The sequence below is a fragment of the Anomaloglossus baeobatrachus genome, chromosome 2, assembly GCF_048569485.1.
Source record: "Anomaloglossus baeobatrachus isolate aAnoBae1 chromosome 2, aAnoBae1.hap1, whole genome shotgun sequence".
Taxonomy (NCBI): domain Eukaryota; kingdom Metazoa; phylum Chordata; class Amphibia; order Anura; family Aromobatidae; genus Anomaloglossus; species Anomaloglossus baeobatrachus.
The window spans coordinates 165521654-165546364 of NC_134354.1; the positions used below are offsets into that span (position 1 = coordinate 165521654).

The following is a 24711-nucleotide window of genomic DNA, read 5'->3' on the forward strand; positions in this document are numbered from 1 at the left end:
CACTTTTTCTCCACTTTTTCTCCATTTTTTTCTCCACTTATTCTCCACTTTTTCTCCTCTTATTCTCCACTTTTTCTCCACTTTTTCTCCACTTTTTCTCCTCTTATTCTCCACTTTTTCTCCATTTTTTTCTCCACTTTCTCCACTTTTTCTCCACTTTTTTCTCCACTTTTTCTCCTCTTATGCTCCACTTTTTCTCCTCTTAATCTCCACTTTTTCTCCACTCTTTCTTCACTTTTTCTCCACTTTTTTCTCCACTTTTTCTCCTCTTATGCTCCACTTTTTCTCCACTTTTTCTCCACTTTTTCTCCACTTTTTCTCCACTTTTTCTCCTCTTAATCTCCACTTTTTCTCCTCTTATGCTCCACTTTTTCTCCACTTTTTCTCCACTTTTTCTCCACGTTTTCTCCACTTTTTTCTCCACTTTTTCTCCTCCTATGCTCCACTTTTTCTCCACTTTTTCTCCACTTTTTCTCCACGTTTTCTCCACGTTTTCTCCACTTTTTTCTCCACTTTTTCTCCTCTTATGCTCCACTTTTTCTCCACTTTTTCTCCACTTTTTCTCCTCTTAATCTCCACTTTTTCTCCACTTTTTCTCCACTTTTTCTCCACTTTTTCTCCACTTTTTCTCCTCTTATGCTCCACTTTTTCTCCACTTTTTCTCCTCTTAATCTCCACTTTTTCTCCTCTTATGCTCCACTTTTTCTCCACTTTTTCTCCACTTTTTCTCCACTTTTTCTCCTCTTATGCTCCACTTTTTCTCCACTTTTTCTCCTCTTAATCTCCACTTTTTCTCCTCTTATGCTCCACTTTTTCTCCACTTTTTCTCCACTTTTTCTCCTCTTATGCTCCACTTTTTCTCCACTTTTTCTCCACTTTTTCTCCTCTTATGCTCCACTTTTTCTCCACTTTTTCTCCACTTTTTTCTCCACTTTTTCTCCTCTTATGCTCCACTTTTTCTCCACTTTTTCTCCACTTATGCTCCACTTTTTCTCCACTTTTTCTCCACTTTTTTCTCCACTTTTTCTCCTCTTAATCTCCACTTTTTCTCCACTTTTTCTCCACTTTTTCTCCACTTTTTCTCCACTTTTTCTCCACTTTTTTCTCCACTTTTTCTCCACTTTTTCTCCTCTTATGTTCCACTTATTCTCCACTTTTTCTCCACTTTTTCTCTACTTTTTCTATGGTCGGTCTACCCATTAGCTCTGCCATGCATAGTGTAGCTCTACACCTACTGCACATGTTACTTCATGATTGACATCTTTTTCGTACCAGAGCTGTCTAAGCCTACTCTGACCCCATATTTGTCATTACTATATTGTCCTTGTACTGTATTATGACATTTGTATCATGTGTTTCATTTCTTGCTGTGTTGCAATTTTTTTGCTGCATCCCAATTGTACCTCTACATTGTTCGAGTTTATGTTATTGTTCTCTCACTCTTATGTGATACTGATTATTGTCATTTTTCATGATTACATGCAGATAAGTCCAATCTGACGAAGGCTCAGGCCGAAACGTCATTTGTAACTTGTTTTGGACAAAAACATATATGCTTATGAAAAAAATTTTTTCTTAATACGGACCAATAAAGAGTGATTTTGCATTACTATCCGTTGTGACTTACTGACTTAGTCTGGGAGATATAGAGTGCCGAGGTTACTCACTAATTTTATCTATTATTACCTCTGAGCACCTATATACCAGTGAGCAGAGCTTCCTCTACAGTAGTTCTCCTGATTAGGCATGCCCTTACCTCATGAGCAGGGCATTGCAGCTTTGGTAGCAACCATTACGACATGGACTCTGCTGCTGTGGACCCGGGGAGAGTGAGTGCAGATTCATTGCACCCACACTCCTCACATGAAGGGTCCGCACTCCTAGAAAATGGGGGATACGTTCCCTGAGTGTCTCCCCCCCATATTCTAGACGGTCCAGAGTCGTCGTGGGACCCCTTTATTTTTTTTCTTACAATAAATTGGTGAAAGAGGAAATGTTTTGGGGACTGTTTTTTCAAATAAATTTCTTTTGTCGATTTTTTGTTTTTGTTAGTACTGACAGTTTATGATGTTGGGTATCTAATAGACGCCATGACATCACAAACTGCTGGGCTTGATCTCAGGTGACTTTACAGCTAGTATCAACCCGATTTATTACCCCGTTTGCCACTGCACCAGGGCACGGGATGAGCTGGGGTGAAGCGCCAGGATTGGCGCATCTAGTGGATGCGCCACGTCTGGGGTGCCTGCGGCCTGCTATTTTTAGGCTGTGAAGGCCCAATAACTATGGACCTTCCCACCCTGAGAATACCAGACCACAGCTGTCCGCTTTACCTTGGCTGGTGATCCAATTTGGGGGGTCCCCTACTTTTATTGTGTAATTATTAATATTTATAAAATAATTATAAAAAAGAGCCTGAGGGGACCTCCACATTGGATCCCCAACCACGGTAAAGCTGCCAGCTGTGGTTTTCAGGCTACAGCCGTCTGCTTTACCCTAGCTGGCTATCAAAAATGGGGGGACCCAACGTAATTTTTTTTTTTTAACTATTTTTTAAATAGAAAAAATTAATGGGCTTCCCTGTATTTTGATTGCCAACCAAGGTAACGGCAGGCAGATGGGGGTGGCAACCCATAGCTGTCTGCTTTATCTGCGCTGAGAATCAAAAATACCGCGGAGCGCTACGTCATTTTTTTAAAGATTTATTTTTACAGCACTGTGATGTCCAGCAATCAAAATACAGGGAAGCCCATTTTATTTTTAGTTATTTAAATAAATAATTAAAAAAAATATATGTTAGCTCCCACTGCATTTTTTGTATTGCTAGCTAAGGGTAATCCAAGCAGCTACTGGCTGCTAACCCCCACTGCTTGGTGTTACCTTCACTGGCAATGGAAAATCCAGGGAAGCATTTTTTTTTTTTTTTTGCCAAAAAGCTACAAAAAAAGGACGTGAGCTTCGCCATATTTTTGTATGCTAGCCAGGTATAGCAGGCAGGTGCTGGAAGAGTTGGATACAGCGCCAGAAGATGGCGCTTCTATGAAAATGCCATTTTCTGAGGTGGCTGCAGACTGCAATTCGCAGCAGTGGGGCCCAGAAAGCTCAGGCCAACCGGTGGTGCGGATTCCAATCCCAGCTGCCTAGTTGTACCTGGCTGGACACAAAAATGGGGCAAAGCCTACGTCATTTATTTTCTAATTATTTCATGAAATTCATGAAATAATAAAAAAAGGGCTTCCCTTTATTTTTGGTTTCCAGCCGGGTACAAATAGGCAACTGGGGGTTGGGGGCAGCCGTACCTGCCTGCTGTACCTGGCTAGCATACAAAAATATGGCGAAGCCACATAATTTTTTCAGGGGGCAAAAAACTTCTGCATACAGTCCTGGATGGAGTATGCTGAGCCTTGTAGTTCTGCAGCTGCTGTCTGTCTATATGGAGAAGAGCAGACAGCAGCTGCAGAACTACAAGGCTCAGCATACTCCATCCAGGACTGTATGCAGAAGTTTTTTGCCCACCAAAAAAATGACGTGGGCTTCGCCATATTTTTGTATGCTAGCCAGGTACAGCTGGCAGCCACGGGCTGCCTCCAACCCCCAGTTGCCTATTTGTACCCGGCTGGGAACCAAAAATATAGGGAAGCCCGTTTTTTTTAATTATTTCACTTATTTCATGAAATAATTAAAAAACAAATGACGTGGGCTTCGCCCTATTTTTGTGTCCAGCCGGGTACAACTAGGCAGCTGGGGATTGGATTCCGCAGCACAGGTTAGCCCGAGGTTTGTGGGCGCCTCTACTGCGGATTTCAGTCCGCAGCCGTCCCAGAAAATGGCGCTCTCATAGAAGCGCCATCATCTGGCGCTGTATCCAACACTTCCAACAGCCCTGGAGCCGGGTGGCTTGTTGGGTAATCATGAGTTAATACTGGCTTTGTTTTACCAGCCAGTATTAAGCCAGAGATTCTTAATGTCAGGCACGTTTGACCCGGCCATTAAGAATCTCCAATAAAGGGTTAAAAAATGACACCACACAGAGAAAAAATACTTTAATAGAAATAAATACACAGACACATTAGAGACTCCATCTTTATTACCCCTGTCAGCCCTCCACGATCCTACTCTTCTGTCTTCTTTCTTTCTAGTGTAGTAGTAGTGACGATTGTAGTGAGGGGCATCACTTGGGGCTGGGGAACCTCCATCCTAACTACAATGCTCACTACAATCGGGAAGCAGCGTGCAGCCTTCACTCCGTGAGTGATCACTGCTGGCTGCTAGCGGTAACGCTGACAGACGCGTTACCATAGCAACGGTGCTCCCGGAGCCGCGGTTAGCGGTGACGTCACCGCTAACTGCGTTGCTATGGCAACGGTGATCTCCGTTAATGACCGGCTGTGTCAGCCGGTCCCTAACGGAACGGGGAGTCGACCGTGTGCTAGAGCATGTCGCCGGTACACGGCGATACACATATGTGCACCGTGTACCGGAGAGATGCACTCGCAGGTCCTACATGACGTGTCATAGTCATGTGACCAGTCTGTAGCCAATGAGATAATAGCCACGTGACTGGTCACATGGCTATTTTGACGTCACGATAGGTCCTGCTTCTCTGCTGGCAGTGCAGGTCACCGGGAGGATTCAGCGATCATCGGATGGAATAGCGGCAGGAGACAGAGTGCAGAAGGGATCGCGAGGACCGGTAAGTGTTATGGCAATGTTTATTAACTGTTTGTGTACATTTATAATGCATTTTTATGTGTTTGTGATTGCCTCCCATTATAGCCTATACGTTCGAGTTCGGTTCGTCGAACGTTCGACGAACCGAACTCGAACGGGACCCCCGTTCGGCGAACCGGCCTCGAGCCGAACCGGGACCGGTTCGCTCATCTCTACTGGTGACACAAAATATTAATTTCAATAAGATTTAAAGTTCATTCACTTTGTATTTAGTTAAATTACAAAAGTTAAGTAAAAATTATAGGAAGAGACTAATATTTTTTGGTTTAAAGCAAAGCTTGGTCAGTAACAAATCACTGATTAAGAAGTTGAAAAATAGAGAAAAAAGTGTGCCACCCCCACATGTTAATGATATTGCCACATTAAGGAAAATATTTGCTCTCAATTATGTTGAGGTACAAGAAGGGGATAATAACTTATAACCTAACCAAAATGCAATTTTCCTTTTTTGTTACTTTTACTTAATATTAAGGTGATTTTACACACCATTCCAGGCATTTTTTTTCACCCATGGAGTGGTGCATTATATCTTCTAGTGCTTGTAACTTTTGACTATCCTGAAGTCAGAAATTACATCACAAGCGCTCAATGCAAATCTATGAGATCCAGAAAGAGGCCACAATAAGGCTTTTATAGCATTACATTGAGTTGTGACCTCCTTGAATCACAATCGCCGGAGACTGAATGGAGCAACGCTAGAAACAGATGAAGACGGGGACAGGTGGCAGGGGACTTAGATATAAAGCACAACTCCAGCACTGAAATTTAAAAACCGCTGGAGTAGGGCTTTAATCTGATAAGTGGATATACTGTATCTTATGTGAGCATTATATTTGAGGGCTTCATATAAAGAAAAAGGTTATTTTCTTTTGCTTGATTAATATTGTTGCCATGCACGCATTCCATTGAAAAATGCAACTTTACAAAATTTTTACCAATTGCAGTTTTAGACAGCAGGAAGTAAAGCAATTAAAATATGTATTTAACAGTATTACCTTCTGAGTAGTGGGATAAGGTTAATAGGCTTACACAGGATGCTCCAGCCCCAGAGCCAAAAATTGTAACTCTCTTTGGGTCACCTCCAAAAGCTCCAATATTTTCTTCAATCCATCGTAAAGCTTGTATTTGATCAAGTAAACCATAATTCCCTTTTGCTGCTTGGTCCCCTGTACTCAAAAATCCTATGATAAGAAAAGAATATATATACATAAGATGAAAAGAATAATGACAATACAAGTTCAAAGTAATTGTAGAAAAAAGTCATATATCAAAAATACTATATCTATATTATACATTGATTTTTTAAAGCTGAACACATTTACAAAATATAAATATGAAAATATTTGCAGATTTATTTTTCAATCAATTGAATATTCCTACTTGCTAATGCACAAATACTTAGTTTAAGTAGGTTGCTATTCTATAAGGCACATTACATTTTCAACATTTCCAGTGGAAATGGCCTAGCATCCAGCAACTTTCTGCTAGGCTAAGCTCTATTTACTGTGGACCAAACCATCCTATAAGCGCAGAATGGTCGAAACAAGATAGTATTGCACCATGTTATTTCATGTGGTTTCAGACCATGCACTTAGAACTAATAAGTTAAACTCCTTATTTAGTCTTTACCTAATTAAAAAGACTTTAGTGAGCTAGGAGGAATGCTGGTGCCATGGAAAAACAAAGCAAATTGGCAAGAGAATGAAGGATAAGCAATAAATAAAAATATACACAACAATTGTTGAAGACGAGTCATGGACCACACAAACAAATTTATATGGATTTACTATGGTAAAGCAAAATTATAATGGCTATACAATTAGGTATTTGATTTGCAATTCTTGAGATTTGTTTTCATGAAGATTGGGACTTTTGCTTTGGAACGATAATTTATGACTATTACAGAAAGTAAGTCTGTCAAAGTAATGACACTGGTTATTTATGACATATTTACAAATTTATAAGATTTGATCTACTAGCTCCTTTTTCTTTTATTCTACTGATTCAAACATTTATATAAATGGTTTGCTGTTGCCATTTTTGAAAATCAGCAAAAACGCAAAATATTATTAATGAACATCTGACAAAATATTTGCTAAGAAAATCTGCAACGTAGTCGTCGATATTTTCCAGAAAATAGCTATTTTTTGTGCTTGCATCTATAAAAAAACAGCTAAGTCAGAATATGTGATCCTTCATTTTTTAATCCTAATTAGTATTTTCCATTTTTCTGTTATTTAGATCACATTGCTGTATGTGTCCTTTTCTGAACTTTCCACTGATTAAATTAAGAAAGCAATGCAATGAATAATTACATTGTGGGACGTGGTGAGTAACACTTTTTTCTGAACTGTAATTGATACAGCTTTATCCTCTCATTGTGCATTGTTTTAAATTTAAACAAATGCGTTAATGTATCATTTCATAAAATGTTAGAGATGGAATGGACCTCCTGGGTCATCTAGTCCAACCCCCTGCTCAAAGCAGGATTCACTAAATCATCCCAGATAGATGTCCATCCAACCTCTTTTTAAAGACTTCCATTGAAGGAGAACTCACAACCTCTTGTGGCAGCCTGTTCCACTCGTTCATCACCCTCACTGTCAAAAATGTTATTTTTAATATTTAATCTGTGTCTCCTCCCCATTAGTTTCATCCCATTGCTTCTAGTCTTTCCTTGTTTAAATGAGAATAAAACTGATCCCTCTACAGTGTAACAGCCCTTAAGAAATTTGTAGACAGCTATTAGGTCTCCTCTCAGTCTTCTCTTTTGCAAGCTAAACAATCCTAAATCCTGTAACTGTTCCTCATAGGACATGGTTTGCAGACCAGTCACCATTCTGGTCACTCTTCTCTGAACTTGCTCCAGTTTGTTGCTGTCTTTTTTAAAATGTGGTGCCCAGAATTGAACACAATATTCCAGATGAGATCTGACCAAAGAGGAGTAAAGGAGGATATTTAAATTACTGTTCTTAGAAAATCATAAGCAAAATCTAAGTATCAATTGGTGAATTACAGAGGCTTTTAAGAGACAAAATTATTAGTAATAACAAAAATCCATATATTGATTTTCATTGATAGTCCTTTGATCACGCAAAAAAATACTATAGGGTGACATTTTATTCATTCTTAATTTTCCTGTCATTCTTTTGTTGAAATCACAACTTGATCACAGGAAAAGTGTTATGTTCACCATTCACTCACTAATTTCATATACGTGCAGATATGTGTAGCTCTGCGTAAGACCAGAGTCACACTTGCGTATGACTCGGCGAATCTCGCATTGACATCACCCTGCATGGCCACACATTCTATGGACAGGAACTTCTCAGCTGTTTGTATTTCTATACAGCTAACCCGCTCCTGTCCGAGAATGTGCGGCTGTGTCGGGTGATACCGATGCGAGACTCGCCGAGTCATACGCAAGTGTGACTCTGGCCTTACAAGTACTTCAAGTACACTGGAGGAAAACTTTGACAGCATGATGGTTGCCTAAGTGCTCATAGACATCCATGATTCTTGTACATGTTTTATTAATGATTTTAATGTATAAAATTCAAGCAAAAGAGTAGTATGATTTATTTCATGATCACATCTGAATTTTTTTTAAGCAAGCGGTCTTCAAAACAAACATAGACTTGTGTATTTTTCATCCTACTAAAATCAAAAGAATGAGCCTGTGTATGACTTGGCATACATTCAAATTATATGCCCTTGTTTACACATGCTATTAAAAAAAATAAGATAAAAATAAAAGTAATAGTGCACTTAAATTAATAACATAGGGTACATATCAAGCTCTATTATTGATCAAAGAAGCAGAAAGCCATACCACCAAGGTATACTTAAATTGGCACTGATCTACACTCTGTTAAAATCTCACCATGTGTCAGAACAGTCCTCAATGTTTGTAAGGGCAGAGAGTCACTGGGTGCCGACTATGGACATCCAGCCATTATAAATGAAATGCCTAGCTCAGTAAATAGGTGGCCACACCCTATTTTTACTGATTACAAGAGACTGAAGCAAAGCCAAAAGAATGAGCTGGAGTATGAATTGGTATACATGTAAATTATATGCGCATGCTTGCATTGGCCACTAAAAAAACAAAACCTAAGACAAAAATTACATGGACATACAGTATACCCTGCTGTAAATAAGTAAAAACTATTGTGCATTTAAATAACATAGGATATTTAGAAAACACTATTTTTGATCAAAAATGTGTAAAGCCATCCCACCACGACAAGGTGTACCTAAATAGACCACAGTACCAACACTCTCTAAAAGCCTTACCATATATCAGAACAGACCTCATTGAGAATAAGGGCAGACAGTTTATACCTTGTCGCGGTAAGATGGATTTAAGCTTTTTTTTAATAAAAAATAGTGTTTGCTAAGTACCCTATGTTATTTATTTATATGTATTATTGCTTTTTACTTATGTAAACCAGGATATATGTCCATATTATTTTTATCTGGGGTTTTGTTCATTTTTCAGCCTTGCCTAGTATCAAACTTGCAAATTCAAGTCTATTGGTCCGTGGAAAAATTGGACAGGATTTGGACGCAATCCTAGTTACATCCTAGGGCTGTCTGATTTCCATTTTTGTTTGTTAGGAGAAGCTGAAAACAGAAAAATAAAGCTGATGAAGCTCTGAGGACAAAATTGAAATTGTAAAAACGCTAATAAATATCTGCTTCCCAAAAAATCAGTGGGAGCATTTAATAACAGAAAATTCTTATTACATTTGCATTTAATAAACATTAGATTTTCTTTAGAATTACAGTGAACACAATATTTTATTTTAGCTTTTAAACATCATTTCTAAATAAAAATATGGTGTAATCTGGGTGCAGAGAAAAAGAGAATACTAAAGCAGACTGAAAAATAGAGAAAACACAGCAAAAACATATCTATTTACCAATAATATATTTACAGATTTAACTAGACAAGTGTAATGAGCCTCAAGAATCCAATTAAAATGTAATCATTAAGTACTTGTCATGCAGTCTGCATTGCAGTACATTTCTTTAGGTGTTTATTTGTAATTAGTTATTGATTTATACTCAAGCTATCTTATTATAACTTATAGCGGAATAATTTAATGGAAAACTTAGCATTTCAGTAGGGCAATGATATTGGTTTTAATTAAATTTTACATGTATTTTTAAAATATATGTATTTTTACAGATTCTATTTATATATGTTTATATATGTATAACGCCTTTTCATAATAAGCCTGAATAAATATTTTACAAATTAACAACAGGGCCATTTTTTTATTTATTTATTTATTTTTTATACTTTTGTTTTTTTCTACCTTTATTCCAAAAGACATTACTTTTCCATTTTTATGTTGACATTGTCAGAGAAGGGCTCGATTTTTGCAAGACAAGTTGTAGTTTCAAATGACATCATTCATTTTATCATTCAATGTACTGGAAAATGGTGAAATGCATTTCTGCCATTGTTAATTTGGGTTTGTTTTAACAGTAGTCATCGCATGGTAAAAATGACAGGGTAAAATGATCTGCCAGATAAGTATTATTACAGTGATACCAAACCTGCAAAGAATTTTTAAGTAATGAAAAAAAATCTGTTGTTTGTAAAAATAAAATATGGTTTCTGTCAAAATTTTATGAGACTGGTAACATATTTTATTTTTAAATTGATGGAGCTGTATGAAGGGTTATTTTTTCCCAAGGTGATCTATAGGTTTTATTGAAAATATTCTTGATATTTAATGTTGTCAAATCTTATGATGAAGTGCTAAGGTTAATTTGCCTCTTATTTTTGTCTAATACATTGTTTTAACCCTCTTCCCCAAATGTGTTCTATTAAGACTTCAAGTCATAAGATCTCACCATAGAAACAATATAAATGAAAACCAAGGATAAATAAATTAAAGCACTGAAATAGATTTACCCTCTAGATACCTTAATTTATTTATAGAATATTGTTTTTGCAAATAAAAGGGTTACTTTCAATAATGAGCTAAGATCTCAATTTGTGCATGCTCTAACACAGACACCATTTAGCTGAAAACCGCCAGGAGGTCAATCTGCGCATGTGACTCCATCAACAGCATTTTATTGAAGCCTGCCAGGAGATCAATCTACACAAGTGTGCTGCTAGGACGGTGTCGGTGTGAAGTTTAAAACAAGAGGAAGATACATAGACCATTGGTAGTGGAGAAGCTGGGGCAGAGTCGAAGTCCCTACCCACAGTTCCACCTCCTATTCCCGCCCCAATGCATTGAACGTTTAGTAAAAGCAAACTTCTAATGATGATTAAACAACAACCATGATGCAGATTTCTTCATTGAAGACAACTATTGAACCATTATACCAGCATCATTATAACCACACCTTTACTTTAAAACACATAATTCTGATGTCAGGTTCTCTTTAAGTAGTTGAACATACGGATTAGTTCATAAAACTATGTAAGTGTTTAACATATCCTACATATTTTCAGGTTTTATCTTGTAGGTTTAAATAATAAAATAAGCCTTCAATAATTGTTTTATTCATTTATTTTTATTACAGATAAATCTTTTAAAATTTGAATTTGTGAACTTTGCCAAATATATGAAAAAATTGATTTGTGGCAAATAAACTTAACATAAACTGATAATACTGAAATGACTTCAATTGGAATGGAAAGACATGACTGAGTTCTTTGTTCAAAACCCTCTTAAGCTCTTTAGCACAAACTCAGCCTTAGAAATTTCATAGTGACCTCAACATATGTTTAATGGTGAAAAAATGGTATAACAGAATGACTCTTCCATTTCTCTCCTTATTAGTTAAATCTCTATTATTATCTTTTCCTCACAATTTTCTTCAATGCTTTTCTGTCACACCCAATCTGTTCACTTTAGTCAGTGTTTAATGGCTTTCTCTACCCATCCTGGATTAGTTGCAAGTTGTGAATAGTGATGGGCGAACCCCCAATGTTCGTGTTCGGGAGACTCACCCAAAGGTTTGAGTTTGGGTTCTCAGATAACGTGAACTTGCGTCTGAACCCCAAACTCAGTGGGTCTGTAAATAAAGAATATAGTTAATAATAAACATTGTCATTATACTTACCGCTCCCGCGACGCGTCATGCAGATCCGAACGGCTGCTGTATCCCGGCCGCTTCTGCTTCCTGGTCCGATCATTAACTTCTGTTGGTATTCACTGCACTGCTCATCACTTGGCAGTCTTTGGCTGTTTTCGGCCATGTTTGCGGTGACATCAGGATTCACCTGAGTCCATGGCTTAGCCATGGATTGAACTTTGACTGTCACTGTCAGCCTGCTTCTCGCTCTGGATAGACGTTTGTCTGTACTGAGCGATGAAGCAGAGATGACATTGCTCTCCCTGTGGACTACGTTGGACAATTTATTTTTTTATATAATAAAGATGGAGTCTCTAAATTTTTTTGTTTTATTTCTAATAAAACATTTTTTATATGTGTTGTGTTTTTCTTTTTACTGTTTACTAGAAATTCATGGTGGTTATGTCTTATTTGGTGTGACACCATGAATTTCGGGCATAGTACCAGCTGAGAATACAAAGCTGTTATTAAGCCCTTTATCACCCAGCATGCCACTGCCATTAGGGCCGCTGGACGAACCAGGAAATTTTACTAAGAACCAATGCGCCATTTCCAGGGGTGGCTGTGGGCTGCAAAGAATCCCAGTCCCCAGCTGCCTAGTTTTACCTGACTGGCGCTCAAAATATGGCAGAAGCCCACACATTTTTGTTTTATTTATTTTTTTAAATAATTAAAAAAATAATGAATAGGTGAATGGGCTTCACTCTATTTTGATTGCCAAGCAAGGTAAAGCCAGGCAGATGGGGGTGGCAGCCCATAGCTATCCGCTTTATCTGTGCTGAGAATCAAAAGTACCACGAAGCACTGTGTTTTTTTAAATTATTTATTTATATTTTACACTACTATATGTGTGAGGGACCCAACAGCCAATCACAGATGCTGTCACTCAGAATGGGCATCTGTAATTGGCTGTTGGAGTAACCTGGAATCTCCCCATACATTCTACATGCTAGAATGTATGGGCTGGTTTTAGGTTATGCCAGCATCCAATCACAGATGCCCACTAAGTGACAGCATCTGTGATTGTCTGTTATTTTAACAGTAAAATAAAACAACACAGAGAAAAATTTTCTGTATCAGAAATAAAACAGAAGACATTTAGGACTCTAAATCTGTGTGAGTAGACAGACAGGTCTGCTCACACAGACTAAGGTACAGACTCAGCTGAGAGCTGTTAAAGACTTAAATCTGAGTGCACAGCTGAGGCCTGTCAGCTGAGCCCCCGGGTAACCTCTGTAAAATGCTCGAGGGAAAAAAAATGCAATAGGGTCTTACCCAGTAACAAGGAATAAAAGTAATAAGGGAATGTGCTCACCTTATTAGGTTGTGTATCCCACAACCAGAAATAAAGCCTGTAACCAGCTGCTGCAGAGTCCACATGCTAAAGAAGCCAAATAACACTGGGAACACTTTAAATATGGAACCGTTACTGCGCTGCTGGAGACACGACACATGTCCAGGAGAAGTATAATATAAGGTGGTTTTATTCAACGCATTTCAAAGTGTATCCCCACTTCTTCATCAGGAAATCCACAGTATGACCACCGGATAACCTCGACTGACGTCACTGCAATACTGCCGGAATGTGAGCACTTGTCGGCAGTGAGAGCGCTGACGTCAGAGTTGGGGTTAGCCGAGGGCACAGCTGACATCACCACTTTCACCGCCGACAAGCGCTCACTTTCGGCAGTGTTGCAGTGACATAACAACAACATTCACACCAGACTGGTCACATGGCTATGACATCATGGAGGGTCCTGTAACCCATGAGGTAACAATATAAACACCAGACTGGTCACATGGCTATGATTTCATGTAAGGTCCTGTAAACTACGAAGTAACAACATTCACACCCGATTTGTCACATGCCTATGACATCATGGAAGGTCCTGTAATCCTGCAGTCAGTGGAGGTTATTTGGGGGCACAGCTGACTGTGCCTGCTCATCTGTGTAAGGAGACATGTGTTTGTCTCCAGTCCTCACACAGATCTGGCAGAGATAAAGAGATGCTTGGCGTTGAACTACGTCAGGGTTTTTTTTTTACAGCCCCTGGACCCGAACTGGATCCGAACTGAACCCAAACCCTAAAACAAAACTAATGTTTGGGACCTTGTGCATGAACACTAAATGTTCGGTACGAACCCTGAACTTTACAGTACGGGTTCGCCCATCCCTGGTTGTGATGTCAATTCACCATTCTTATTCACCATAAAATGGCTGCTGAATTCCATGCTTCTGCAATTGTACAGACTATTATACTCCTTCCTTTAGGGCTGTATCAATTCATGGAACAACTGAAAGTCATAATGGGGAATTTTGTATGGCACCTGTAAAACGGTGACAGGCCACTTTAGACTAACTGAACAGCACATAGTTTGAATTTTCCAGGTTCAATTAATCCCCCCAAAATTCCATGAAATCATTACATTTACTTCACAAATTTTTACTTCATGCAGTTAAAAATAAAAAATACAGTTGTTGACAAAAAAAATCAATGGTGTAGATGCTTCTTTTTTAGTATTTCGAGCAATTAGAACAGCAGTTAATCAGTTTATTAGTATTCAGATAGAGGGAAAATATAGTTAACATTTGAAGATAATTTTCAGAAGAAAAAAATAGCTTGGCATCTTGTTTTTTACTTTTATAAAAAAAGATGACCTTAGTCTGAAAACTGTATTTTTGCTTTCCATCACCATAATTGTCCAAACACATATTTACATTGTTTTAATTTCTAACACATTTTAATTGGTTTAGCACATTTGAATACTTTTGTGTGAATAATCAAACTTCTTCAGAATATTTCCATGTCTGTGAAATGGCTTGTTAATTTTGAATTAATGATGCACATTCTGTTCTATTCTTCTGTAATAAAGATTATTTAGTCTTTTATCTTCTCTTAGAAAAACTCTGCATATAGACATAAATCAATTTTATAGATTTGACAGTGACTAGAAATTGTAATAGAATGCAAATCTATCTATTTATCTATCTATCTATCCATCCATCTATCTATCTATCTATCTATCTATTATCTGTGTGTCAATTGATTTACCCAGGGGTGGGATTCAAATTTTTAACAACAGGTTCTCTGTAAACTCTGCCAATTTGAAAAACACACCCATTTGATAACCACACCCATTTTGTTAGCCACACCCATTTTCAATCCAAGTAATTTAAAGTATAATCACTTTCCCCTTCTTCCCCTCGTATACCTTCACTCTCCTGTCCAGTACCAGTTGTTCCAGTCACTCTCAGTCATATTGTATTAAACGTTTTTTTCTACAATTTTTAAAAATTATTACTAAAGGAGCCCTACTAACATTGGAACGGACGACCTTCCCCATACAGATATCATCCCATGTGGCTGCTTTCCCCTACAGATCCCATCCCATGTGGTCTCTCCCCCCCTGAAGATCCCATCCCATTATTGCCTCTTTCCCCCCACAGATCCAATCCCATGTGGTCTCTTTCCCCTTCAGATCCCATCCCATTATGGCCTCTTTCCCCTGCAGATTCCATTTCATTATGGCCTTTTTCCCCTTCAGATCCCATCCCATCATGGCCTCTTTCCCTTGCAGATCCCATCCCATTATGGCCTCTTTCCCCCTGCAGATTCCATCCCATTATTGCCTCTTTCCCCCTGCAAATCCCATCCCATTATGGCCTCTTTTCCTCTTCAGATCCCATCCCATTATGGCCTCTTTCCCCTGCAGATGCCATACCATTATGGCCTCTTTCCCCTGCAGATCTCATCCAATTATGGCCTCTTTCCCCTGCAGATCTCATCCCATTATGGCCGCTTTCCCCAGCAGATCTCATCCCATGTGCTCCTTTTCCCCTGCAGATCCTGTCCCATACGTCTCCTTTTCTCATATAGCTCCCATCTTATGTGGCTCCTCTCCCCATATAGTTCCCATCGTATGTGGTCTTTCCCCATATAGCTCCCATCTTATGTGGCTCCTCTCCCCATATAGTTCCCATTTTATGTGGTCTTTCCCCACATAGCTGCCACCTTATGTTGCTCCTCTCCCCATATAGTTCCCATCTTATGTGGTTTCCTCTCCCTATATAACTGCCATCTTATGTGGTCTCATTTCCCCATATAGCTGCCATCTTATGTGGTTTCCTCTCCCCATATAGCTGCCATCTTATGTGGCTCCTCTCCTCATATAGTTCCCATCTTATCTGCTCTCTTCTCCCCATATAGCTCCCATCTTTATGTGGCCTCCTCTTCCCATATAGCTGCCATCTTATGCGGCTCCTCTCCCTGTTCCCTGCAACTTCGGCTCACCGAGCGCTTACCTGCTCCAAGCACCGGCTGCTGCTCCTCTGTCTTCTGTCCTCCACGGCACTCAGCACGCTGATGCTGACAGACGGCAGGAGGAGGAGCTACCTCCTCACACTGACGTGACCTCTGCAGCGTCAGCGGGTCGCTGCATGCCAGGTCAGGTAGCAGACAGGCTCCACTGAACCCGGGAAGTGCAGAGCGGAAGTACAGGGATTCATTTGTGTTAGAGTCTTAAAGACTCTAACACAAATGAATACAGGGAACCTGATCGCCGAAGTTGTTTCTTGCCAGTTCGAGGAACTATTTTAACAACCGGTTCTCCCGAACCGGACAGAACCGGCTGAATGCCACCCCTGCATTTACCTATCTAAATGTCTAAGTGTATTTAAGATTTGTAAAAGCTTTTTAAACATGTTTAACATACTATTTGAGCATAATTACTATAACATGTAAATAAGTCTAAACTGAATATAAAAATAAATTCCCAGTTGCACTTTTATTCATGTGATTTTATTTTTTCCTAAATCGTGTTCTAAGCACAAATCAAAAGAGCAATCTGAAGCAGTTTGTTTTTTGTCATGCAATGTACCCCTATTCTTTTTTTCATTTGCTGCACTGTAAGGAATCAAATTTAATAATTATATAAAATGCTGTGGCATGGAAGAAGTTCTGCAATTATTACCAATGATTTCCTAAATTATACGGTCATGCAAAATTATTTTTCTACTATTTTCTATGCATAATCTGTGCCAAAAAAATATAAAAAAGCGCTCTCAAAATGACTCCCAATGATTATATTTACGTCATATTGCTGTTTATGCTGCCATGGATTTCACCACAAAAGGTTTGAATCCTCTTTTGGTTAGCAACCAGAGATAAGCGGACCAATTGAGGAGGTTCAAGTTTGAGTTGATTTTTCTGAAATTCATAATTCTACACAAATTCAAACACTATGAGATTCAATTAAAAAAAAATTAAATAAGAATGGGGTTAGCACTATTTACTAATTGAATGAGCATCAGTGAGCAGGCTAATGTAGCCGCAATGGCTTCACAATATTGCCCTGCAGCTGTGATATCTAGCGGATTGTCATACCTTGTACATTGGTGGCCAGATAGCAGCCTTCACAGTGGAGCACAGTCATGCACAGAACTAACGATTTGTATGCCAGAGTTTATTTCCATCTGAAGATTTCTCTGGGTAAGGGTATGATTCCACTAGCATATAGCTTCTCTTGCAAGAGCATTGGAAGCGATATGCTAATGACTCTCTGCTGCGAGTGACAGCCTAGGGTCATGCGATTGTGATGTGATCTTGCAAGCGGGTCAAAGCTGTGGAGAAGATGGAGGGAGGATTTTCTCCTCATCTCGTCCACTGTCTGTCTCTGTGTACATCGCACTGCAGTCAGATGACATGCGGGTGCAGTGTGATGTTTCACACGCTTCCATAGTCTTGTATGGGGGTGTGTGAGCCGAGACTCTCTGCCAAACGCAGCATGCTGTGATTCATTCCTCATGCCGCTATGGCATGAGAAATCAATTGCAGATGGACACTGCTCCATAGTTTTGCACAAGAATGCACTGTTTTATCGGATTGCACTCGTTTGTGCAAAATGCAAGTGGAATCATACCCTAAATTGAATAAACGCAGAATTGTCAGTATGATATTGCTCTCTTGGCCTCTCTCTCAAAATTTTGGGAAAAAGTTGCAGGAATCGGCAAATTTGAATTTAAAACAATCCACTCATCCCCATTGGTGAAATGCACTTACTGAAATGATTGTTACATAGATTCTTATCAGAGAGAGGTGTGAAATTCTTGCGTGGTTTAATCCTATTAAATGGGGCTAATCTGTGTGCATACCTGCAGCTTTTCCAACTACAAATTTGCTCCAGAACCTCATTATATTTCTGCCCAATATTCCAAAGCAGAAACATATTACATTTTTCTTATGTATAAAGCTTCAACTGAACATAATAAAAGTCTTTTTACTAATTAAGCAAGAAATTAAACATGTAGGCATTATTACCTATCAATATAGCAACAAACAAATATTGCTGTATGTCACCAAATAATTATCTGTAGTTTGGTAGGTAATGGAATGGGTTTAACTAAGTCACGATGAAAAGAAAAAATAAAATATGTAACCCTGCTCATCTAAGGTAGTACGGATCAATTTTTGTATGTATGCTGGATATCAACATCCTTAATAGTCTTGGTTAGAGAAAGAAATAATGATTAAAATCTTTGTTGACTAAAGAATAAAAGAGGAAAATGACATCATACTTGATGGTTTAATAGTTACTGAAAAGGAGAAAATGTGAAAAAATTAGTTGCAAAAAGACAAATGTAAATTTATTAACACACATAAGTAGTGAGTGAATGAAATATAAAGCAGCACATCTGCTGGAAAATTAGCACAGCACAATGTATTGCATGTTCACTACAGTACATGAAACCACTTGTGATGGATATAACAAAAATAGTGTAACATGGACACAGTGGTTATTGCATTATATACAGAAGCCATCACAGGAGAAGGAAAGCATTTATAGAAAACATACCAAAAGGATTAAAGTTACTTAGGGAACTTTAAAGTACTAGAAGTGCAAAAAGGAGAGGATCCCCAATGGATTACGTGCATTTCGCGTGGTTGCATGATTCTTCAGATCAAAGTGTAAAAGAATCAGACTGCAAGGACCTTATATCCCAGCAATGATGAATCATGTGACCAGGAAGGAAGTGGCAGGCAACAATGACTTGTGAGGCACTTGCGCAAAGAGCAATAAACTCAACAGGCCATCACACAGCATCCGATGCAGTGCCCATGACCGGGAGCAAGGGTGGATTACTGTGGCTCCCGGTCATGTGCTCATAACACCACAAGGACAATGTTGGTGGGTGCGGATAACCACAGCAAACACACAGGACATCACTATTTGTTTCACTTCACATATATAGCTTGGTCCTTTGCTTCCAATATAGAGCAAGTATTTTAACTGCAGGTGAGGTTACATATAGGCTAGGGACCCTAAAAATACAGATTACCTTGGCGTTGGTTTGAGGCTCTTTTACATTGATCAATACAATGGCTAAACATCTCTTATATTCCTATTATTCATATCAGTTATGCATATTTCATTTTTCATGTTTTTTAACTTTTTCAGATAGTTCATTGTATTTTTCAGTATAGTTTTTGCATAGCAGTTTTGATTTTCATCATTCCTATATACATTGTGACTTGTGGGCAACTCTTTCTTTATCCTATTGTATAGTTATGTTTTTTGAGTCTTGCACCATGTTCACACCATTAGTGTTCCAGACATACATTCTTTAAGTTCATAACACCACAAGGACAATGTTGGCGGGTGCGGATAACCACAGCAAACATACAGGACATCACTGACTTAGAATTTTATATATTCAAGGGGCATGATCAGCCATTTGATACCATAATAGTTCAGTTTTATAACGATGCAAAGATATAGTAACAAGTCAGCGAGAAAAAATATAAGTAGATGTAAATGGTCAATAATCTTAGAAAGCTCCGATCGCTGAATACAGATGAAGAAATGTATCCCAAAATGTTTGGATGATGTGTCTACAGTTGACAAAACATGCAGACCCTCCAGAAAAAGACTAAAAAGTGAATAAGAAAAAAACAATACATGTTAAATTATTTTCTATATAATAAATATCAAAATGTAAAATAAAAGGGAATAGGGATATTGGGGATACTACAAAAAGGGTGCTAAGTTCAAGGATTTGTTAAGGCCATTTGGAACCATCGTGCCCAAAGTAACAATTCACTTAATTTCTTTTTGGGCAAACATTTTTTTAGTATTCCCACCTTGAATACCACAATGTATCACATTAATGTCATGGATTTTAAGGCATTTGGAGTTAAAAAAACTTTTTAAAATGCAATGGTAAAATTTGAGGGCTGTTATATTGGCCACTGTCCTGGCCATACCAATGTCTCTCACATGTTCTCAAACTCTTGCCCTCATCACTCATGTTGTCAAAAAAATAAATCATAGGACTGTCACAAGTGGCAAAATATATTACATTAGATGTTCCACATGAAATGTAATCTTTTATCTCAAATATGCCAATTAAATTACCTGATGAGAACATTTTACTGCATTGGTGAAAGCAACACAGTGGCTGCATGAAAAACAACCATGGGGGCAGGGCGAATAGTAGGGATTTGTGGGGATGGGTATGTAGTGGCTGTGTACCAAAAAATCCCTAACAATTTTTGAGCGTTGGGGAATTGAGTCATGAGTGGATTGTCCAGTAAGCATAGGCCTTAAGTTGAGTCTGTTTTTAATACTGGTCAGTGGTTTTTTTTAGGATTTTTCTCATGGTCTGCCACTTATGAGTGGCAATAAAGTGGATCTCCAATTCTCCCCGACCCATCTTTTGCAATCTATGTCTAAAAAAAGTTTACTGCATGAATACCTTGTGGTTAGAGCTGATCAAATCAATCTACTTCAAATTGACTTTAAATTTCCAGAAAATATCAGGTTTTGCTGATGTCAAACAATAAGCAATTTGATTTGTGAAAATAATAAAATAAAAAAAATCAGTTTTTCTCATTGCTAAAGAGGGATATATCTCATATGATGTAAGGCGTCCCACAAGGACTCCACCAAAATGCCTTGCAATTATTAAATCACAAGGTCCAGGGCAACCAAAAGGAGAGCAATTATCAGATATTATAAAATCTGTGGGAAGGGAAAGCAGGTGACAAATGGATCTAGCTTAATGCTGTTGAATACATCTTCAAAACATTGCAAATCAGTAGTAAACTGTTATCACTAAAATTTTATTTACATCAGTAATGGCAAATTCCTCTGATAATTGAGTATCTATTTTGCTGGTTATTCGTCTAGAACATCACAATTCTCAAAAATAGGTTCTTTATTCAGTAGTAGAGTTGAGCGCGGTTCGTGGTTCGAGGTTCTCCAGTTCTAGGCTCGAGTGATTTTGGGGCCTGTTCTAGATCGAACTAGAACTCAAGCTTTTTGCAAAAGCTCGATAGTTCTAGAAACGTTCGAGAACGGTTCTAGCAGCAAAAAAACAGCTAAATCCTAGCTTTGTTTCTGCTGTAATAGTGTAAGTCACTCTGTGAATCACACTATTATGACATTTTAGTGTATAGTGTGCGTGAACAGCGCCTTCAGATCACTGCTGTTTCTATAATGGCGATCGCCATTTTTTTTTTTTTTCCTTGTCTTCCTTCCCTAAGCGCGCGCGTCTAGTGGGGCGGGCCAGCATGTCAGCCAATCCCAGACACACACACAGCTAAGTGGACTTTTAGCCAGAGAAGCAACGGCATGTGTGATAGGATGTCCATGTCACATGTCCCTGCATTATAAAACCGGACATTTTCCTCCAGGACGCCATTATCTCTTCTGCGTCTTTGGTGTCAGACATCACTGTCGCAGCTCCGTCCTCCTGAGTCCTATCGCCGATACAGCTCTATGCGCTCCATACACAGCGTTAGACAGCTTAGGGAGAGCACTTTCTAGCAGTCCTTTTAAGGGCTCAAACCGGCAGGGTCAGAGAGCCATAGGTGACAGGTCCTGAAAACAGAGACAGCGTCTGTGTAGCCAAGGTCAGGGATTTCGTCGCTGCATTTCACCATTAGGAGGGAATAGAAAGGCAGGCTTCCATTCCTCTACCCATACCCACAATCCTGGCACTGTACCCTCCTGTCCTCTGCACACTCCAACTCATTATAACTAAGCCATTATACTAGCAAACACTCAGTGTACCTAGTGGCATCCTATACGTGGCTATTGGACTTTGCTATAGGCCCACTAGTGCAAAGACATTTGCAGAGTGCGTCTGCCTGCATTGCACACTCCAACTCATTATAACTAAGCCATTATACTAGCAAACACTCAGTGTACCTAGTGGCATCCTATACGTGGCTATTGGACTTTGCTATAGTCCCACTAGTGCAAAGACATTTGCAGAGCGCGTCTGCCTGCATTGCACACTCCAACTCATTATAACTAAGCCATTATACTAGCAAACACTCAGTGTACCTAGTGGCATCCTATACGTGGCTATTGGACTTTGCTATAGTCCCACTAGTGCAAAGACATTTGCAGAGCGCGTCTGCCTGCATTGCACACTCCAACTCATTATAACTAAGCCATTATACTAGCAAACACTCAGTGTACCTAGTGGCATCCTATACGTGGCTATTGGACTTTGCTATAGTCCCACTAGTGCAAAGACATTTGCAGAGCGCGTCTGCCTGCATTGCACACTCCAACTCATTATAACTAAGCCATTATACTAGCAAACACTCAGTGTACCTAGTGGCATCCTATACGTGGCTATTGGACTTTGCTATAGGCCCACTAGTGCAAAGACATTTGCAGAGCGCGTCTGCCTGCATTGCACACTCCAACCCATTATAACTAAGCCATTATACTAGCAAACACTCAGTGTACCTAGTGGCATCCTATACGTGGCTATTGGACTTTGCTATAGTCCCACTAGTGCAAAGACATTTGCAGAGCGCATCTGCCTGCATTGCACACTCCAACTCATTATAACTAAGCCATTATACTAGCAAACACTCAGTGTACCTAGTGGCATCCTATACGTGGCTATTGGACTTTGCTATAGTCCCACTAGTGCAAAGACATTTGCAGAGCGCGTCTGCCTGCATTGCACACTCCAACTCATTATAACTAAGCCATTATACGAGCAAACACTCAGTGTACCTAGTGGCATCCTATACGTGGCTATTAGACTTTGCTATAGTCCCACTAGTGCAAAGACATTTGCAGAGCGCGTCTGCCTGCATTGCACACTCCAACTCATTATAACTAAGCCATTATACTAGCAAACACTCAGTGTACCTAGTGGCATCCTATACGTGGCTATTGGACTTTGCTATAGTCCCACTAGTGCAGAGACATTTGCAGAGCGCGTCTGCCTGCATTGCACACTCCAACTCATTATAACTAAGCCATTATACTAGCAAACACTCAGTGTACCTAGTGGCATCCTATACGTGGCTATTGGACTTTGCTATAGTCCCACTAGTGCAAAGACATTTGCAGAGCGCGTCTGCCTGCATTGCACACTCCAACTCATTATAACTAAGCCATTATACTAGCAAACACTCAGTGTACCTAGTGGCATCCTATACGTGGCTATTGGACTTTGCTATAGTCCCACTAGTGCAAAGACATTTGCAGAGCGCGTCTGCCTGCATTGCACACTTCAACTCATTATAACTAAGCCATTATACTAGCAAACACTCAGTGTACCTAGTGGCATCCTATACGTGGCTATTGGACTTTGCTATAGTCCCACTAGTGCAAAGACATTTGCAGAGCGCGTCTGCCTGCATTGCACACTCCAACTCATTATAACTAAGCCATTATACTAGCAAACACTCAGTGTACCTAGTGGCATCCTATACGTGGCTATTGGACTTTGCTATAGTCCCACTAGTGCAAAGACATTTGCAGAGCGCGTCTGCCTGCATTGCACACTCCAACTCATTATAACTAAGCCATTATACTAGCAAACACTCAGTGTACATAGTGGCATCCTAAACGTGGCTATTGGACTTTTGTCTATTCACACTATTGTAAAGATATTTGCAGCATGTCTGCCTGCATTGCACACTCCAACTCATTATAACTAAGCCATTATACTAGCAAACACTCAGTGTACCTAGTGGCATCCTAAACGTGGATATTGGACTTTTGTCTATTCACACTATTGTAAAGATATTTGCAGCATGTCTGCCTGCATTGCACACTCCAACTCATTATAACTAAGCCATTATACTAGCAAACACTCAGTGTACCTAGTGGCATCCTAAACGTGGCTATTGTACTTTTGTCTATTCACACTATTGTAAAGATATTTGCAGCACGTCTGCCTGCATTGCACACTCCAACCTTTTTAAACTAAGCCATTATACTAGCAAACACTCAGTGTACCTAGTGGCATCCTATACGTGGCTATTGGACTTTTGTCTATTCACACTATTGTAAAGATATTTGCAGCACGTCTGCCTGCATTGCACACTCCAACTTTTTTAAACTAAGCCATTATACTAGCAAACACTCAGTGTAACTAGTGGCATCCTATACGTGGCTATTGGACTTTTGTCTATTCACACTATTGTAAAGATATTTGCAGCATGTCTGCCTGCATTGCACACTCCAACTCATTATAACTAAGCCATTATACTAGCAAACACTCAGTGTACCTAGTGGCATCCTAAACGTGGCTATTGTACTTTTGTCTATTCACACTATTGTAAAGATATTTGCAGCACGTCTGCCTGCATTGCACACTCCAACGTTTTTAAACTAAGCCATTATACTAGCAAACACTCAGTGTACCTAGTGGCATCCTAAACGTGGCTATTGGAGTTTTGTCTATTCACACTATTGTAAAGATATTTGCAGCATGTCTGCCTGCATTGCACACTCCAACTTTTTTAAACTAAGCCATTATACTAGCAAACACTCAGTGTACCTAGTGGCATCCTAAACGTGGCTATTGGAGTTTTGTCTATTCACACTATTGTAAAG

General features: G+C 39.2%; 1 protein-coding gene across 4 annotated transcripts in view; it reads right to left on the reverse strand.

The window, feature by feature from the left end:
- The window catches only part of NLGN4X (neuroligin 4 X-linked), a 574976-nt gene that overhangs the window by 88502 nt on the left and 461763 nt on the right, over positions 1–24711 (reverse strand). For all 4 annotated transcript variants that reach the window (XM_075335480.1, XM_075335476.1, XM_075335478.1 and 1 more), the window contains one exon: positions 5727–5912. In XM_075335480.1, coding sequence (XP_075191595.1) covers positions 5727–5912 — 186 coding nt within the window. The remainder of the gene's footprint in view (positions 1–5726; positions 5913–24711) is intronic.